Raw genomic sequence first — 17,935 nt, 5'->3', positions numbered from 1 at the left:
CAGAAAGACCAGAGGAAGAAGAGAGAATAGAGAGCAGAAACTTGTGTAATTTTTCATTCATGAATTGGTTCGTTACAATACTAGGGCTGTATATAAGCATAATATTTGCTAAAACTCATATAAGAATTTACTAAATTCCTGGCCATTCTTATGGTAGTTTAGAATGTAGAGTATCTCACATTAAATAAAAAAATCATTTATATGTGATTTAAAAGAGATTATTTACGTTATTTAAGTTATTGAGCAAAATGTTGGAGTGGGCCAAGTCATATGGGTTTATTAGGAGTTTTCCTAGTGGATAAGATAATTTTAAAAGTCAAAGATTGGCAGTTAGGCACTTTGGACATTTTGGGCTTGTTTGACAAATAAATTTAATTTTTAAATTATTATTATTATTATTATTTATTTATTTATTTTGGAATCTTACTGATTCTGAATAAATATGTTTGAGCAGTGAAAAATATGATAGTACGAATAAACATATCTAAACAGAAAAACTTGATTGTTTAATTAAAGTTTATTTAAACAATAAAATATGACTATACAGAATGTCATGACTTTTTGAATTGACTTGATTAGTGACTGTTCATTTATTATAAATAAATCTTTCTGCCTGATCAATTTCACTACTTCTTATTTAGAGAGTTTTAAGGCTTTATTGTATCATATTGGCATAATTGCTTTTAAGATAATGTTCTTCACACCTCAAAGCCATGTTTTCTTCTTTCTTACTATTTCTGTTTTCTTAAATTTTCTAACATTTTAAACGCAATTATGGATACTACATCTACTATTGTCCCTACTATTGCTATGGATTTAGAATTAAGCCTGAAGGTTCATTTTCAAAATCAAGATGTAATTAGACTTGATCATTTTAATGGATTAAAATACACTAGGTGGAAGGACAAAATAGTTTTTCTGTTGATTGCATTAAAGATGTTTTATGTACTTGATCCAAATTTGGAACCAATTCCAAAACCAACTCCTAAAGATTCTAATGTTATTAAGGCAACAAGAAGCAAACGTGAAGAAGATGAACTAGTCTACCAAGGTTATATTTTGAATTCATTATCTAACTGTTTATATGACATATACAGAAATATGAAAACACCAAAAAAGATATGAACTGTTCTTGAACACAAATACATGAACGAAAAGAAAGGTAAGGATAAGTTTTTAGCTTTGAAATACTTTGAATTTTTAATAACTGATGATAAAACAATCATGGACCAAGTGCACGAGTTGCAAATTCTGGTTTCTAAATTAAGTGAGCTAGAAATTAAAGTTCCTTATTTACTTCAAGTTGGAGCTATTTTGTCAAAACTTCCTTCTTCTTGGAATGGATATAGGAATAAAGTTTTACATTTAACAGACACTTTCACTATTGAAGAATGTTAGACTCACATACAAATTGAAGCGAAAAATCTTGCAAGAGTGCACTCTTTCTTGGAGGTTCCAATGTAAATTATGTGAATGGATAAAATTTTGGAAAAACTTACAAGTCTTCAGGTAAATTTCAAAAAAGTTTTAAAGTCAAGAAGAATGGATTTAAGAAATCCAAATTTAACAAGAATAAAATGTGTTTCCATTGTGAAAAAAAAGGACATTTGATTAAAGATTGCAGATTTAAAAATGCTAGAATTAAGATTGGTTATAGTTCTGAAAGCAAAGCGAATATGGTTGAGCAAGAAATTAATGAACTTGTTGCAATGGTGACTGACATGCAAATTGGAATGATCATCAAAGTTCATATGGCTATTGCAAATATGTCATCTGATTATGGCTAGATTCTGATGCAACAATTCATGTTTGCAACAACAAACAACAGTTCAAGACTTATGAAGAATGCAAGAGACCAGAAAATATCCTTATGGGAAATCATATTCCTGCCAAAGTGATTGGAAAAGGAACGGTTGAATTGAAATTCACCTTAGGACAGAAACTAACTTTACTTAATGTTTTTCATATTCCTGAGATTAGAAAGAACCTTGTATCTGCAAATTTATTTTGTAAGAAAGGCTTTAAGATTATACTAGAGTCTGATAAAGTTATAGTGTGCAAAAATGGTGTATTCATTGAAAAAAGATATTCCAATGATGGTATGTTTAAACTAATCATAGATGAAATAAATAATGTTTCTACTTATATTGTTGAGCATTCTTCTTTTTTATGGCATGCTAGATTCGGACATTTAAATTATTAATATATGAATCATATGACTAAGCATGGTTATATAACAAGCCAAAAAAATCAAGACATTAAATGTGAAATCTATGTCAATGCAAAAATGACTAAGAAACATTTTCCTAAAGCTAAAAGAAATACAAAATTATTAAAACTCATACATTTTGATATTTGTGAGTTAAATGGTTTATTAATAAGGGGAGAAAAAAGGTATTTTATAACATTTATAGATGATAGTTCTCGTTATACTTTTATGTATTTAATGAGAAAAAAAGATGAAGCTTTTAATAAATTCAAAGAATATATCATTATCGTTATACTTTTGTATATCTAATGAGAAAAAAAGATGAAGCTTTTGATAAATTCAAAGAATATAAATCAGTTGTTGAAAATTAAAATGAGAAGAAAATCAAAATTCTTTGAACTGATAGGGGTGGCTAATATTTTTCAAATTTATTTTCTCTTTTTTTGTGAAGATAATGGAATTATTCGTTAAAAGACAGTCCTTTATGCACCATAACAAAATGGTTTAGCCGAAAGGAAAAATAAAACCTTGGTTGATATGGTAAATAGTATGTTGTTAAATGCTAAATTATCTCTATATCTTTGGAGCGAAGCACTTTTAACAGCATGCCACATATATAATAGAATTCTTTCAAAGAAATTCTTATAGACACCATATGAACATTAGAATCATAGCAAAAAATCAAATTTGAATTATTTTAAAATGTGGGGTGCATTGCCTTTTATAAAATACCTTATTCTCGTAAATCAAAATTAGGACCTAAATGTATTAAAAGTATTTTTGTTGGTTATGCATAGAATTCAAAAGCATATAGACTTCTTGATTTAAATACTAATGTTGTTGTCAAATTTATTCATGTAGAATTTTTTAAAAATAAGTTTATATGTGATGTTGAAATTGATATTGAAAAAGAAATTGAAATAATTCCTACGGCTAGAAATAAAAGAAAAAAGAAAGTAATGATTCTGTTGAACTTAGAAGGAGCAAAAGAACTAGAAAAGAGAATCTTTTGCCTTTTGATTTTGTTTTTTCAGATTTTATAGTATTCCTAATAGAAGAAAATATAAACAAAATGCTTAAGAAAACATCAATTCTACTAAATGTAAATGAAAACCCTAAAACATTTAATGAAGCTATGAGTTCAAGAGATGTTGCTTTTTAAAAAAAAGCTATTAATAATGAAATGGACTCAATCATGTCCAATAATACACGGGTCTTGATACATTTATCTTCAGGTTATAAACCTATAGGATGTAAATGGGTGTTTAGAAAGAAATATAATACAGATGCTTCTGTACAAACCTTTAAAGTAAGATTAGTTGCAAAAGATTTTAAACAAAAGGAAGGCTTAGATTATTTTGATACATATGCTCTAGTAGCTAAAATAACATATATTAGAGTTCTTATAGCTTTTGTTTCCATTTATAAATTACATGTGCAACAAATGGATGTTAAGATAGCCTTTTTAAATGGTGACTTAAAGTAAAAAGTATACATGGAACAACCAGAAGGTTTTATTCTTCCAAGTAATGAGAATAAAATTTGTAAAGTAATTAAGTCACTTTATGGGCTAAAGCAAGCTCCTAAACAATGGCATGAAAAGTTTGATTCAATCATAATAGCCAATGGTTTTAAGCATAATGAAGCAGATAGGTGTATTTACTCAAAATTTACTAAAGAACATGGAGTTATAATATGTCTCTATGTGGATGATATGCTAATTTTTAGTACTAATATGATTGGCATAAATGAAACTAAAAGGTATCTGATTTCTAATTTCAAAATGAAATATTTAAATGAAGTTGATACCATTTTGGAAATTAAAGTTAAGAGATATAATAATGGTTTTGTACTTAATCAAAGTCATTATATTAAGAAACTGCTTAATACGTTTAAGTATCTCAATATAAAAGAAACCAATACTCCATATGATACAAGTATAAAATTAACAAAAAATCAAGGTTACATAATTGCACAACTTGAATATGCTAGTGTTATTGGAAGTATTATGTATGCTATGCATTGTACTAGGCCAAATATAGCTTTTGTTACTTGCAAGTTATTAATATATACAAGTAAGCCTAGTATAAGTAATTGGAAAGCCATAGGAAAAGTTCTAGGTTATCTTAAAAGAACTAAACATTTTGACTTATTTTATTCTAAAGATCTATCTGTTTTGGAAAGATATTCATATGCAAGTTAGATCACTAGTATAAGTGACAATAAATCCACTTCAGGATGGATGTTTACCTTTGGAGGTGGTACAATTAGTTGGGCATCCAAGAAATAAACTTACATTTCACATTCAACTATGGAATATGAATTTATAGCTTTAGCTGCAACAAACAAGGAAGTGAATGGCTAAAAAATTTATTAATGGATATAGAGTTGTGGCCACAACCAATGACAGTCATTTCCTTGTATTGTGATAGTGAAGCTGTTATGTTTAGAGCTTATAGTGAAATTTATAATAGAAAATCTAGACATATTAGTCTAAGACATGATTATATTAGAGAATTGATAAAAAAATAGGGTAATTATCATAATATATGTTAAATCTACAAACAACTTAGTAGATCTTCTTACTAAGGCTCTACATAGAAATTTGGTAAGAAGCACCAAAAGTGGAATGTGTTTAAAATTATTTTTAAACACCAATAATGGGAACCTAACTTTGAATTAATAACCTTTAATTGCAAAGTTTAATAGGTAACAACAAGTTATTGTTATGTGTTTGTAAACACTAGTCAACCCATTCTAAATATTTGAAATACTAGTGTAAGTCATTGCGTAAATGGAGGATGAGATTGAACTCTTAATGAAGTTTATAATTAAATGTCTATAGTAATGGTGACATAAGCAAAAAACTCCACCTATATAAACATAGAAGTGATGTCGCTTCAACAAGAAAATTAGAAACTTTCTTGTCAATGTTTATGAATAAAGATAAGCACATAGCCATAATAGTGTTAAAGCGGTTATAAACCTCTAACAGAATATTAAATAAGTATTATATATATATTATATCTTCAATTTTAACTCTAGGAGTTAAGGTTTAATCTTCGGACGCCATCAGCTTTTTTAGAATTCTAAGGTATATATGTTAATTAAAGGTTTAAATTGAAAGATACCTTATTATAGTTATAATATTTATTTTTGTGAAAGGTTAAAGATTAAACACCAACATTCCAAACTAATGGAGAATTGTTGGTAGTTTAAAATGTGGTGTATCTTATATCGAGCAGAAAAAATTATTTATATGTGGTTTAAAAGAGATTATTTATGTTATTTAAGTAATTGAGCAAAGTGTTGGAGTTGGTTAAGTTATATGGGCTTACTAGGAGTTTTCCTAATGGGTCAAACAACTTTAAAAGTAAAAGATAAGCATTTGAAATATTTGGACTTGTTTGGTAAATAAATTTAATTTTTAAATTATTATTATTATTTTTATTTATTTCAAAAATATTACTTATTTTATATAAAAATGTTTGAACAATAAAAAACTTGATGATACGAATAAATATATCTGAACAAAAAAATATAACCATTCAAATAAAATTTATTTAAATAATAAAATATAATTATACATAATGTCATAATTTTTTGAATTGATTTGATTAATGATTATTTATTTATAATAAATAAATTTTTTTATGTGATCAATTTTACTATTTTTAATTTAAAAATTTTAATATTTTATTATATCTTATAAATATAATTACTCACCCCATAAATTTATATTTTTTTCTTTCTTTCTTAAATTTTCTAACACATTCGCGAGCAATTGTCTATCAGCTGACGTTACAATTTCTTGACAGCTAATATTACAAAAGTCCATGCAAAACAAACTAATGACTAGCTGCCAAGTCAGCTCCAACGGTTGCTTCACTCCTTTAATAAGCATCTCCATAGTGAGCTCTAGCCTACCAGCTTTTCTAGCTCCAACCTTGGCCCGGTCACCTCCTTTCCCAGCTCACCTCTCTTTCCATCTAGCTTACTTCCTTTTTTCTTCAGCTTAGCTCCCAACTCAGCTTTTCCATTCATTAGCCCAACTTCTAGCCTCCTGTCAGGGTCAATTTCATTCATAATCCTTCTGTTGTTATTTCTTCGTACCAAATTCATGACTATGGTATAAACGATGGTTTCTAGTAGCTAGAGGTTGTGGCCGAAAGAATTTCCACCTCTTTCTCAATTTTTTTAGGAAAATATAGAGAAAATAACTAGTCTAAGCTTTCTCTCATATTTTCATTTTATCCAATATTCCTCCATTTTCTTCAATTCAAACAGAGCCTAACGGTGTCTTTCTTCATCGTTCCATTCATTTTCTTCTTCTCAGGTTACTTGCTCTATTTTTTTCTTTTTTTTTTTTTCATTTATTTTCGTTTTGATATGGATTTTAATCCTTTGATTTTGATTATTTATTTTTCCTTAATAACTTTCTTTTTAGTTTTTAGTCAAAAGTTTCCTGCACTGTCACCATGATATGTTCTTAAACATTTTAACTTCCTTTTAAATAGAATTTTATCTAATTACTTTTTTTTTTCCTACTTTAATTGTAGTTGCTCAGTTAGACTAAAGTTTCAATTTTCTTTAGTAGTGTTTATGAAAGTGTGTTTTTTTAAATGGGTTTTAAGGAGTGATTGATTTAATGTTTATGTGCATTCGATTGGATGAGCAGGGTTGAGGCTGATCAGTTGCTGATCACTTTGAAGCAGCTTATCGGTTGCGGAAGCCAAAACCACAGCTCTATGTCGAGACTTGGAGCATTACAAATTATTTTTTTCAGAAATTTTCATCATAAAAGAGGTAAATGTGCGAATTTTGAGCTACCCATTTGGAGTAATGTTAAGAAGATAATAAAAAAATGCATTACATGTCAGCAAAAACCTGCAATCTGTTTCTAAAACTCAATTTCAGTTTTCTCATTTGCGTATTACTGCGAGGGCAATCAATCAGAATCTGAAAATGAATGCAACAACCCAATCAACTGTTTAAAAAATGTGCATTTATTGACTGCACCTTGGAATTGGATATGCAATTTGATTTTACTTGAATATCGCTGGCAATACACTTAAATGAAACTCCGATTCTATGTATTTTATTGCTCTGTTATGTTCTTTTCCTATTTCCTCTATTACTATTTGTTGGTGAAACAATAGATGTCTATTTATTAGATTATTGCAACAAACTAATCAACAGTTTAGATAGATTTAAATATTTATTTTTCCTCTTATGTTTCTATCTTTGTATCGGTAGAGACCAAAGTTGCAGGTCTATATTTGATTCTTTTCTGGTTCATTGATGATTACTTTGAGGTTTATGCGTTAGTGATGTATACTGCTCCGCTTAGTTTGTGATTATTTTCTGTTCTTACTTTTTTTGGTATCTTGATCCTATATGGTTTAAATTTTCTGTTCTTTTTTTTTTTTTTAATTTCATTTAAGGATTTAGTGAAAGTCATATTATCACTAAAAATCAGATTTTCTTTGTTGAACTTTAGTGAATAAAAAATCCTTCATTTCATAAACTAAAGAAGCTTGCTCTGTACTCATGTTTATGCAGATTAATAGCCTGAGTTCTTCCACTTCATTATTAGATTTGCAATTCCATACTCAATAAATCACCTGATTTGATTGCAACACTTGTAGCTTGAATTTTGTTTTGTTTTAGGGATTGATTTTTTCAAGCTACAAAACAGTGAAGTTGAAATTTATGCTAATTGATTAATTTCTCACAGGTGTTGAAATATATTCTATTTCATGCATCCCTTGCATGCAACACTTGTAGCTTGAATTTTGTTTTGTTTTAGGGATTGGTTTTTTCAAGCTACAAAACAGTGAAGTTGAAATTTATGCTAATTGATTAATTTCTCACAGGTGTTGAAATATATTCTATTTCATGCATCCCTTGCATGTGTATTGTCCTTGCAAAGTAGTTCAATTCATATTACCTATTTCATAACATAGCTTCCTATCTACATATGTTCTGGGTTAAACAGAAAAGATGGCGGGTTTGGCCTGAAAATGTGGATTGCACAATCAGTTACAGTGGTGGGTTTGCTCAAGCAGAGACAGCAAAATTTATTGGTGCTGATGGGGTTAGTAGCTCTGTCATGAATACTTTTTTAAAATTTGTTGTTTCTTATAAACTGAAATTGAGAGACACACACACACCCATACTAATATTAGCGGTGACTACATTGAATCAAACTGGTTTATCCATTGCGTTGGTCTAAATTTTCAATTTAAATCCGCTGGATATGTGGACCTGCAAGTGTATATTGTTATTACTCTTAATTAGAGTCCGGGGATCTTTCTTAGTTTTATTAAATGACTTTACTTGAACCAAGAAAAAAAAATACCATAAGGTGGCTTCTTTGCTTGACGTCAAAGTGTTCCCTACTCTTCTTTTGTTTGTTAATGGCACTTTCTCAAGCTTATACTGGTGGATTTTCAGCGTAAGTTGCTTTTTCTCTTTGTTGAATTGTAAACAAATTTAGAGTTGCATATTCACATTGAAGCTTCTTCCTGTTAATCGTGAAACATCACCAGTTTTTTGCATGTATTTCGTGCTGAATTTCTCATGCATAAGGATATATGTGCTTCCTTTTCTTTTTCTCCCTTGTGTTTGGAAATGGGTCTCCGTGTATAGAATAATTATTAGCAGATTTGATCTTTTTCTGCATTCAACAGCATCTTCAACAATACTAGAATGTTTGGCATCTATGGTAGTACAGTAAGGTTAACATTACATACTCTTCTTTGTTGTTTGTTCATCTAAAGATTGGCAACAGTCTGTAAGCATATATGCTCTGATGAGCATGCACTTGGATGCGGGCAATGCTGTCTTTATTTATAACACTTTATAAGTCTGTTATCTCTCAATGTCATTTAGCAATGCATTTTGATTTTTCAGAATCTAATTGAATTAAGTGGAATTTCTCTAGTTGGGTATGCAAACATCTTGCTTGCCACCTTTTGTAATTACAAAAAGTTGAATGTGCTCAATTTTGTGTCAAAAGCAGTTGATATAGCAGCATAAGAATTAATTTTATTCATGAGAGAATGAGTAGGTTTACTTGCATTTGTCTTTTCTTTTTTTGCCACCTTTTCATGGCAAGTTCTATCATTATTTTTACCCCTCTTTTTTTTTTTTTTTTTTCTTTTATTTCTTTTAGAAGGTTTTGAGCTCAACTTGGTGGCAGATTCTTTTAAAATCCGCAGCTGGTGAATCTAGAATAAAGAGTATGCTCTCTCTCTCTCTCTCTCTCTCTCTCTCTCTCTCCCCACTCTTAATTGCAATTAGAGTTTTCATTATTCATATAATTCTCATATATTAATTTCTTTTTTTTTTAATCTATCAAATGTTTGTGATTGTTCTTTTCAAGAAATTTGGAGGAATGTGTATTTCAATTATTTCAGGGAGCATGTCAAAATGTGATTATAATTTATACAGTGAAACTTGATTTTGAGTTCTATAATTTCAATTATTGCCCCAATTCCACACCTTGATGATGTGTTTGTTTTGTTTAATCCTATATTGTGTGAAAGGTAATAATAATTTTCCTCTCTTAAAAGTTGTTCTTGTCATAATCTAATTTTACTACTGTGGAGTTAGTCTATAAATTCTGGTGTAAAAGTGTGAATATATTTAAACATGTTTCTAGGGTTTCAATAAATTTCGTATCATATTAGTGAATTTAGATAGTGAGGTAAATCGGAAACTTTTTTTTCTTTTTTAATGTCGGTGATTGTTATGGTTGGATTATGGCAGCTTCAATTGGTGTGGATCAAAGTTATACTTTCTTTGTGAGGAAAGAATGATGGGAAGCGTATTATTGTGGAAGCTACAATTAAGATAAAGTTTGAGAATTTGAGTTTTGTGGTAGTTATAATATCCATGATTACATTGGAGTGGTTTTTATGTGTATTTCAAATTTGTTATTTTGCAAGCACATCTTTTTGTTTTCCACACACTGCTAGCTTTTAGTGCTTGGTGCAATTTAATGTAGTAACTTGATTAGTTTTTTTAATTAATATTTGATAATTATTCTAACATAACATTATATAGGTCCTGAAGCCAAGCGCAGGCTTTAAAGGCTCTCCGGTCTTTCCTCACTCACATGCTCAATTCTCTAAAACCAAAATCTTTCCTCCATCGTTCTCTCAAATGCCTCTCAACTTCAGTAACCCCTTCCAAAACCCTTCGAAAACCCCACGATTATGAACTCATTCTAATCTCTTCTTTAAAATCTGCTGCAACTCATTTCTCCATTTCTCAAGGCCAAAAAACCCATTGCTTCCTAATCAAATCAGGCTTCATTTCCAACCCTTTTATCCAAAACACCTTGCTTAACATGTACATCAAGTGTCACTTCATTGAAGAGGCTGAATGCTTCTTCACTTCTTGTCCTACCTTGGACCCTGTTTCTTATAACATTATGATTTCTGGGTATGTAAAATCTGGTCGATTTAATGAAGCACGGAACCTGTTTGATCAAATGCCAAAAAAGGGTTGTGTTTCTTATACGACCATGATAATGGGATTTTCTTCAAAGGGTTATTGGAGTGAAGCAATTGGGATTTTTAAGGAAATGAGAAATGAGCGTATTTTGCCTAACGAAGTTACATTGGCAAGTTTGATCTCTGCTTGTTCGGCTTTTGGGGGGATTTTCATTTGTAGAATGTTACATGGTTTGGCAGTTAAGGTGTTGCTTGACGAGTTTGTTATTGTTTCAACGAATTTGTTGCACATGTACTGTGCTCTTGGGAGTTTAAGGGATGGGAGGGATTTGTTTAATAATATGCCAGAGAGGAATATTGTTTCTTGGAATGTGATGTTAAATGGTTATGCAAAAGCTGGGGAATTTGAGTTGGCTAAGGAATTGTTTGAGAGGATTCCTGTAAAGGAAAAAGATATTGTTTCGTGGGGCACGATGGTTGATGCTTATGTTCAAGTGGATTGGTTAAGGGAAGCTTTACTAATGTTTTGTGCTATGTTACGTAAGGGACTTGAGGCAAGTGATGTTATGATTGTGGATTTAGTTTCAGCATGTGCAAGAATGGGTGCAATCCTAGAGGGTTCGCAGCTTCATGGTAGGATTGTGAAGGCTGGTTTTGATTGTTATGATTTTGTACAAGCGACTATCATTCATTTTTATGCAGCCTATGGGAGGGTTGATCTTGCATATTTGCAGTTTGAAGTGGGTATTAAGGATCATCTTGCTTCTAGAAATGCCCTTATTGCAGGATGTATAAGAAATGGAATGATTGAACAGGCGAGACAGTTATTTAGTGAGATGCCTGAAAGAGATGTTTCTTCATGGAGCTCTATGATTGCTGGCTATGCTAAGAGTGAGCAACCTAACGTAGCATTACAGCTATTCCAAGAAATGATAGCTAGAGGTTTGCAGCCAAACCAAATGACAATGGCAAGTGTTTTCTCTGCGATTGCCTCGTTAGGCATATTGAATGAAGGGAGATGGGCGCATAAATACGTACACAATAACTCCATCGCACTTAATGATAACTTAAGTGCTGCTATCATTGATATGTATGCAAAATGTGGGAGTATCAGTGCTGCCTTAGAAGTTTTTTATCAAATCCAAGACAAGACCTCTACTGTCTCACCATGGAATGCAATGATTTGTGGTTTGGCCATGCATGGACATGCCAGTTTATCACTTGAAATATATTCTGACTTGGAAAGGAGGCATCATATCAAGCAAAATTCAATAACATTCATTGGGGTCCTTACTGCATGTTGCCATGCTGGGTTGGTAGAACTTGGGGAGAGGTATTTCATGAGTATGAAGAGTGTACATAACATAGATCCTGGTATCAAGCATTATGGTTGTATGGTGGATCTGTTGGGCAGAGCTGGACGTGTAGAAGAGGCTGAGAAAATGATTAGGAGCATGCCAATGGAGGCAGATGTTGTTATTTGGGGTACATTATTAGCAGCATGTAGAACACATGGAAATGTGGATATAGGAGAAAAGGCTGCAGAGAATTTGGCAAGGTTGGAACCATGTCATGGTGGGGGTAAAGTTCTTTTGTCCAATATATATGCGGATGCAGGGAGGTGGGAGGATGTATTATCAGTGAGAAGAGTAATGCAAAGTCAAAGAATGAAGAAATGTCCTGGGTACAGTGGTGTTGCTTGATGCTATTCTTTTGGCCTAATAATATTAACCAATGTCTGGAATATAGTCCAGCTAGTTATGTAACAAATAACCATACATATCATTTCATCAATTAAACTTGAAATTGGATTTTTTCTGAAAATTCTATTCTTGATTATTGTTTGGTTTATTTATTTATTTTTTATTTAAATATAAGGCCTCCTTCCAAAATTGTTGATTCTATAGTCCTAAATATTCATGTATTTGATTCTCCTACTCACAATTCTTATATTCGATGCTCTTAGTGCTCGGCCTTTAACATGATCAAAGGGATTTTTAGTTCTCTTCTTTTTATTCCTTTATTAACTCTTATTTTTAATTTGTCTCTGGGTCCAACTGCTATGGAATATAATGCTTATGATGTATCATCTCTATTTGTGTGGATAAATGATATGTTTGAATTTAGGTTTTATATGCCTATTGACGTTTGGATCAATTGATATGTTGTTAATGTTGACGCTTGGAGGTTATAAGTTCGAAATAGCTTATAAACTAATTTTTTTTTTTTTCTGCAAAGGGAAGAGGGTATAAGAAGAGGTTATAAGTTCCACATCTTTGGCGTGCTTAGCTTCTTCGATTCCCTTTAAGTTTCCTTGTTTTAATCATTCTATATCTCAAGGTTTGCCTATAAAGTCAATTCCTACACCCCCTTTTTTTTTTTTTCTTTTAATTTTAAGTAGCCTGCAATGACATTCATTGTAAAAAATAATTTAAAGGGTATATTTAAAAGGCTTTATTCATCACCGCCATATAGTTTGTAAGGTGATTATAATAACAAGTTTAAATGTTCTGTTAATTTTGACTTGAGAGGGCATGGAATTGGAAAAAGAATTGTCAAAGTTCGATGTAATAAAATAAAGCGTGAGAGCTTGAGGATAGTATTGCATCAGTTAAAATTTAGATTTTAGAATCAAAATTGAATATTGAAATCATTGACCCTAATTATTATATTGACTCAAGTTTGGATAAAATTTTTGAAATTTAGACCGCTTTGTTTAGATATATTATTTTTTTGGCCAAAGTTCTAAGATGTTTTTTTAATAAATAAAAAATAATTTTTTTTATTTAATTTTAACTTTAAAATATATTTAAAATATTATTTTAAAATTTCAAACTTATTTGCTTCGATAAATTGAGCTAGATCTTGAACAAAAAATTTCAAATAACAATTGAATTTAATTTAATTCGATTAATAAATATTTATAATATATGATGAGACCCGTCAAGTGGAAATATGTTGCTCTTTAGAATTTCAACTTGCAATTCTATTGTGGGGGCATTCAAGTGATGTTTTTGTTTGGCTAAAATGATTGACATTTTAGGAGATTTTATAAAATTTTATATTTGATGTATTATTAATATATAAATTTTATATATTTTTAATAAATTAAATGATAATATTTTATTAATGAATAAGTATTAATCTTTAAAATAAATATATAAAAATTAAATTTTTAAAAAATTTTAAGTATTAATAAGGTGATATTATCTTATTCATTGACGGTATATAAAATATATATACCGATAATGAATCAAATATAAACTCAACCTTATAATTACTAATATGTATTTTCAACACACCTTTCTACTTCAAATATTGATTAAGGGTGAGAAAAAAAAATCAAGAAATCCAAAAATTGATTTGAAATTGTAATGTTCGGTTCAGTTTAGATTGATTTTTTTATTCAATTTAGATCATGTTCGAATATTAAATATATATATTAGATTCGAATCAAATTTCGAATCGAAAAATGAAAAATCGAAAAAAACTGAAACGAACATAATTACATATATTTTTTAGTTTTTATATATATTTTAAATTTTTATAAAATAAAAATAATAATTGTATATCAGGATTGCTGTTATCTTCAATAAACACATTAGAAGCATTAGTCCTTGAGATTCAAGAGTGTGTTATATGTTGTTTCAATGATTTTTTTTAATGCAAGCTTTTTGTTTAAATATGTGCTTCTTTATCTTAATTTTGCCTCAAGTTTACGTTGATGTGTAGGTTTTAAACCCACCATTATTTTCTTCAATAAGCATTTCTTCCAATGTATTAGGTAGCAGAATAGAGAACATTCGTAAGTTTTGAAGGGGTATAAAGCAAGCACTATTCAAAAGTGATGGTCATAGAGGAAAATGTCAGTAGAAAAAAGGAATAGAATAAGATGGTAACAAAACCTAAAAAAAAATTAAATTTCTTTAAATTCGTTTTTCAAATATCTGCAAGAGCTGTAATAATATTTTTCCTATTAATAAGCATTATTTATTCATCAAATCCATCTCACAACCTACCATGAAGTATCTATCTCCTGTTGGAGCATCTAACAGTATTTCTGCTCCAAAATTATTCAATTGGTGGATATGAGTAACTGAAAAAGAATAGTTTTTCAAACTTTTAATTTAATAAAAGATTTAATCAGAGTAAAGAGTTGAATCAGATTTTTTTTTTCAAATAACCCGGATAATAAGTAAATAGTTTTAAGTTAAAAATATAATGTTATGTGGACCAATAGATGAGCAAGTGTTGAAAAGCAATTCTCAAAACAATTGTTCTAGCATTCCTTGTTATGTTGTTTTGTTTAATATGACTAACGATGGACTTGCGCATTGCCATGGGTAAATTTTTTTATAACGAAAGTGAAAAATTTACATTATATAATCTTTGAAATAAATAAAAAAAAATAATAATGGTTACAAATGGAGGAAAAAAAAAACATTACGAAGTTAATTGTTTTAATTAATAAAAACATGAGATTAGAATATAAAAGAAGTATAATAGTTAAAATCGAATTTACAATAAGGTAAAGATGATATTTATTTATTGTTAGGATTAATCATAACCTTGAAAAGTGTTTTTTCACCATGGTAAAAAAACAAAAATCACCTGCTTTTAAGTGATTGTCATTTGTGAATTCTTTTCATTCTATTATTAAACATTTTCTTCTAGCATTATAATATTAGGCCAAATTTTGCGTTCTTAAAAAACCAACAAAGTTATATATGTGTGTTGTTTAGGTATATGTTTATAGAAATAAGTGCTTATTATAATAACAAAAAAATAATAATTAAAATTATTTAATTTTATAAATAATTTTTAATGCATAGGTGAGCAAAAAAGATTTATAATTCAATAATATACTAATATATGCTTAAAGTTTATAAACAGTTTTTTTTTTTTTTTTAAAGTTTATAAATTGTTTATTACCAACATTCAATATGTTTTGGCAATTGACTGGATTAGCAAACGAAAAATTATAAGTCAATTGTTATTACTATCATTTTCACCTTGCATCCTTAAAGAGTGATAAGTTTGACTATCATAATTTGATTCAGAATTTGAATCTTAAACCTCTATAATTTCAATTGGATCTACTGAATTGCTACTAGAAGAACTTGTCTGCGTAAACACCTAATTCGGTCTACATCGATTCAGTTTTATTTGATTTTTATGTTTGATTCAAATAATTTGATTTAGGCTAATATGAGCATTGTAATTGGATTAACTCGTTTGGAGCTTATATTTGATTAATTGCTTTTGAATCATTTTATATGGCTTAAAACCCGGTCCAATCCAAGTTAGATTAATTAGGTCATAGGGGCTTAAAAGCCCAAAATCCAAGGTCAAATTTAAAGGTCCAATTTTAAAAGCCCAAATTTTATTGGTGAAGGCCTAAACTAAGCTTTTAAGATCAATTTCATTTTTATCTTTATTTTTATTTTTCAAAATTAATTGAATTAATTAAAATTTTAAAATTACAAAAAAAAAGTGGCTAAAAAACAAAAACAAAAAAAATGAGTAAAAGGACAGTAGGTAATGGCTGGCAAGTAATTGCTTAAACCACTACCTTGCCATCAGTGTTGCAAGGGCAACAAGTAGCCAAAACAAGCCAAAATTCCCATTATGAAGCAAATTTTTCTTGGTCTCTAGTTGTTAATACAATGGACAGAAAAGGCATTCGAAAAAAAAAAGAAAGAAACAAATAACAAAAAAAACTTTTCAAAAAAAGGTAACCCCCACTGCCGAAACCTATCATCAACCAGCCCACGACACACATAAATGACCATAACACGCATAACAAAAAAAAAAAATCATCCTGCCTTCCTCCATTCCAACCCATTGTCCCTAAGACTCTCAAGAACCACCATCTTCCCTACACTCTTTTAATCATGCCATCTTCCAACCACCTCTAGCCAAGCACCCACTAAAACCATAAAAAAATACCTAGCACCAAAACCCAATCCCAATATCAAGCCACCATACCTCTTTACAAAGGACAAAAAACCCCAACCGAGCATCATAAACTTTCACCTCATTACTACCATCAAGTTAAAACCATTAGCCCTCATTTTTTATCATCAACGTAACCCATACACCCACAAACCAAACCTGAAACTGAACCCCTCATCAGACTTCAACTCTCCATTAAAAAATTAGTACCACCATACTACCTCCGCCTCTCTTTCTCTTTATTTTAAACCACAAACACTAAAAACAAACCTAGTAAAAAACTCTTATCAAACTTAAAACCTACCTTTCCTTCGCTAGAATTATCCTTGTCGAGACCATTGATAGCCTCTGCCTCTACCCTCCCTACTTTTAATCAAACCTCTATCACAGCCCTAAATCCAAACACATTCATAACCTCGACTCTAACCGAACACATAGCCAATAAAAGAAATTCCCAACCCTCTAAAACCATTCCCTAGTGCTAAAATACCCAAAAAAATCATGCTATGTTTTTCCAAAAATTATCCAAAAACCTATCCAAACATCCCTTGATTTAAGGCCCTATTAACAAAAAATCCAACCTTAAAGCAAAAAAAAAAAAAAAACAGAATAAAACCCTTTTATTCAATTGAAAATCATAAAAAAAAAACTATCTTTTTTTTTTGCCTTGTTTTAGAAAAATAAAAAAATTATACACAAAAAAAAATGAAAAACCACAATCCTTACCTTATTCAGTAAGGAACCCAACAGCACAAAAAATAAAAAAAATAAAAAAGGAGAAAATAGTTTTTGGTTGGAGAAGGAAAAAAAGAAAGTGGTTAATTTGACGAAATAAAAAAAAAAGTAAAAAAAGAAAAAAATAAAGGGAAATGAGAAAGGAGAAAAGGAGCATCAGATTGATGGTACCAAATACGGTGGAGAGAAAGAAAGGAAAATGACAAGAAAAAGAAGAAAAATAAGAGGAATGAGAAAAAAAAAAGGAAGGAAAAAAAAAAAGCCTAAAGCTTAATGATAGTACCAACAACAAGAAGGGTTACCAACCATCATTTTTGGGGTTTTAAAAGGGAGATTGTCTAGCAGTTTTAAAAATGAAAGATTTTTTTTTTAAAGAAAGAAAAAAATCGAAAGATTTACAATAAAAAAATGGAAAGAAAAAAAAAGTCAAGCGAGTCAAACTGACCCGACTCCTCCAAACCTGCTATTGATTTCACCAGCTTTGACTTGACTCAATTTGGTTTCAACCATAGAGCTAACTTCATTTGGGCCTTTACTCATAGTATTAGGTTGAAACCTAAATAAGAGATACTGT

General features: G+C 29.8%; 1 protein-coding gene across 4 annotated transcripts; it reads left to right on the top strand.

The window, feature by feature from the left end:
• The first annotated feature begins 6,047 nt into the window (after positions 1 to 6,047).
• On the top strand, positions 6,048 to 12,495 carry MEF18 (mitochondrial editing factor 18). Of its 4 annotated transcripts, none has more exons than XM_022906258.2 (5): positions 6,048 to 6,367; positions 6,888 to 7,015; positions 8,208 to 8,306; positions 9,387 to 9,453; positions 10,280 to 12,495. In XM_022906258.2, the coding sequence occupies exon 5, from the start codon at positions 10,332 to 10,334 to the stop codon at positions 12,372 to 12,374; it is 2,043 nt and encodes a 680-aa protein (XP_022761993.1). In that variant the 5' UTR covers positions 6,048 to 6,367; positions 6,888 to 7,015; positions 8,208 to 8,306; positions 9,387 to 9,453; positions 10,280 to 10,331; the 3' UTR covers positions 12,375 to 12,495. The 4 variants fall into 4 exon arrangements, with proteins under 4 accessions (XP_022761993.1, XP_089607875.1, XP_022761990.1 ...); XM_089751749.1 differs by having other exon boundaries at positions 6,048 to 6,545; positions 9,390 to 9,453; XM_022906255.2 differs by having other exon boundaries at positions 6,048 to 6,545.
• The last annotated feature ends 5,440 nt before the right edge of the window (positions 12,496 to 17,935 follow it).

Source organism: Durio zibethinus, chromosome 22 (assembly GCF_047325235.1).
Source record: "Durio zibethinus cultivar Kanyao isolate XHJ-2024 chromosome 22, ASM4732523v1, whole genome shotgun sequence".
Classification (NCBI taxonomy): Eukaryota; Viridiplantae; Streptophyta; class Magnoliopsida; order Malvales; family Malvaceae; genus Durio; species Durio zibethinus.
Note: the sequence above shows the minus strand (reverse complement) of the source record. Positions and strands in the feature narration are given on the sequence as shown.

Excerpts from the sequence above, each read along its gene's own strand:
- MEF18 (XM_022906258.2), top strand. The coding sequence starts at position 10,332 with ATGCTCAATTCTCTAAAACCAAAATCTTTCCTCCATCGTTCTCTCAAA.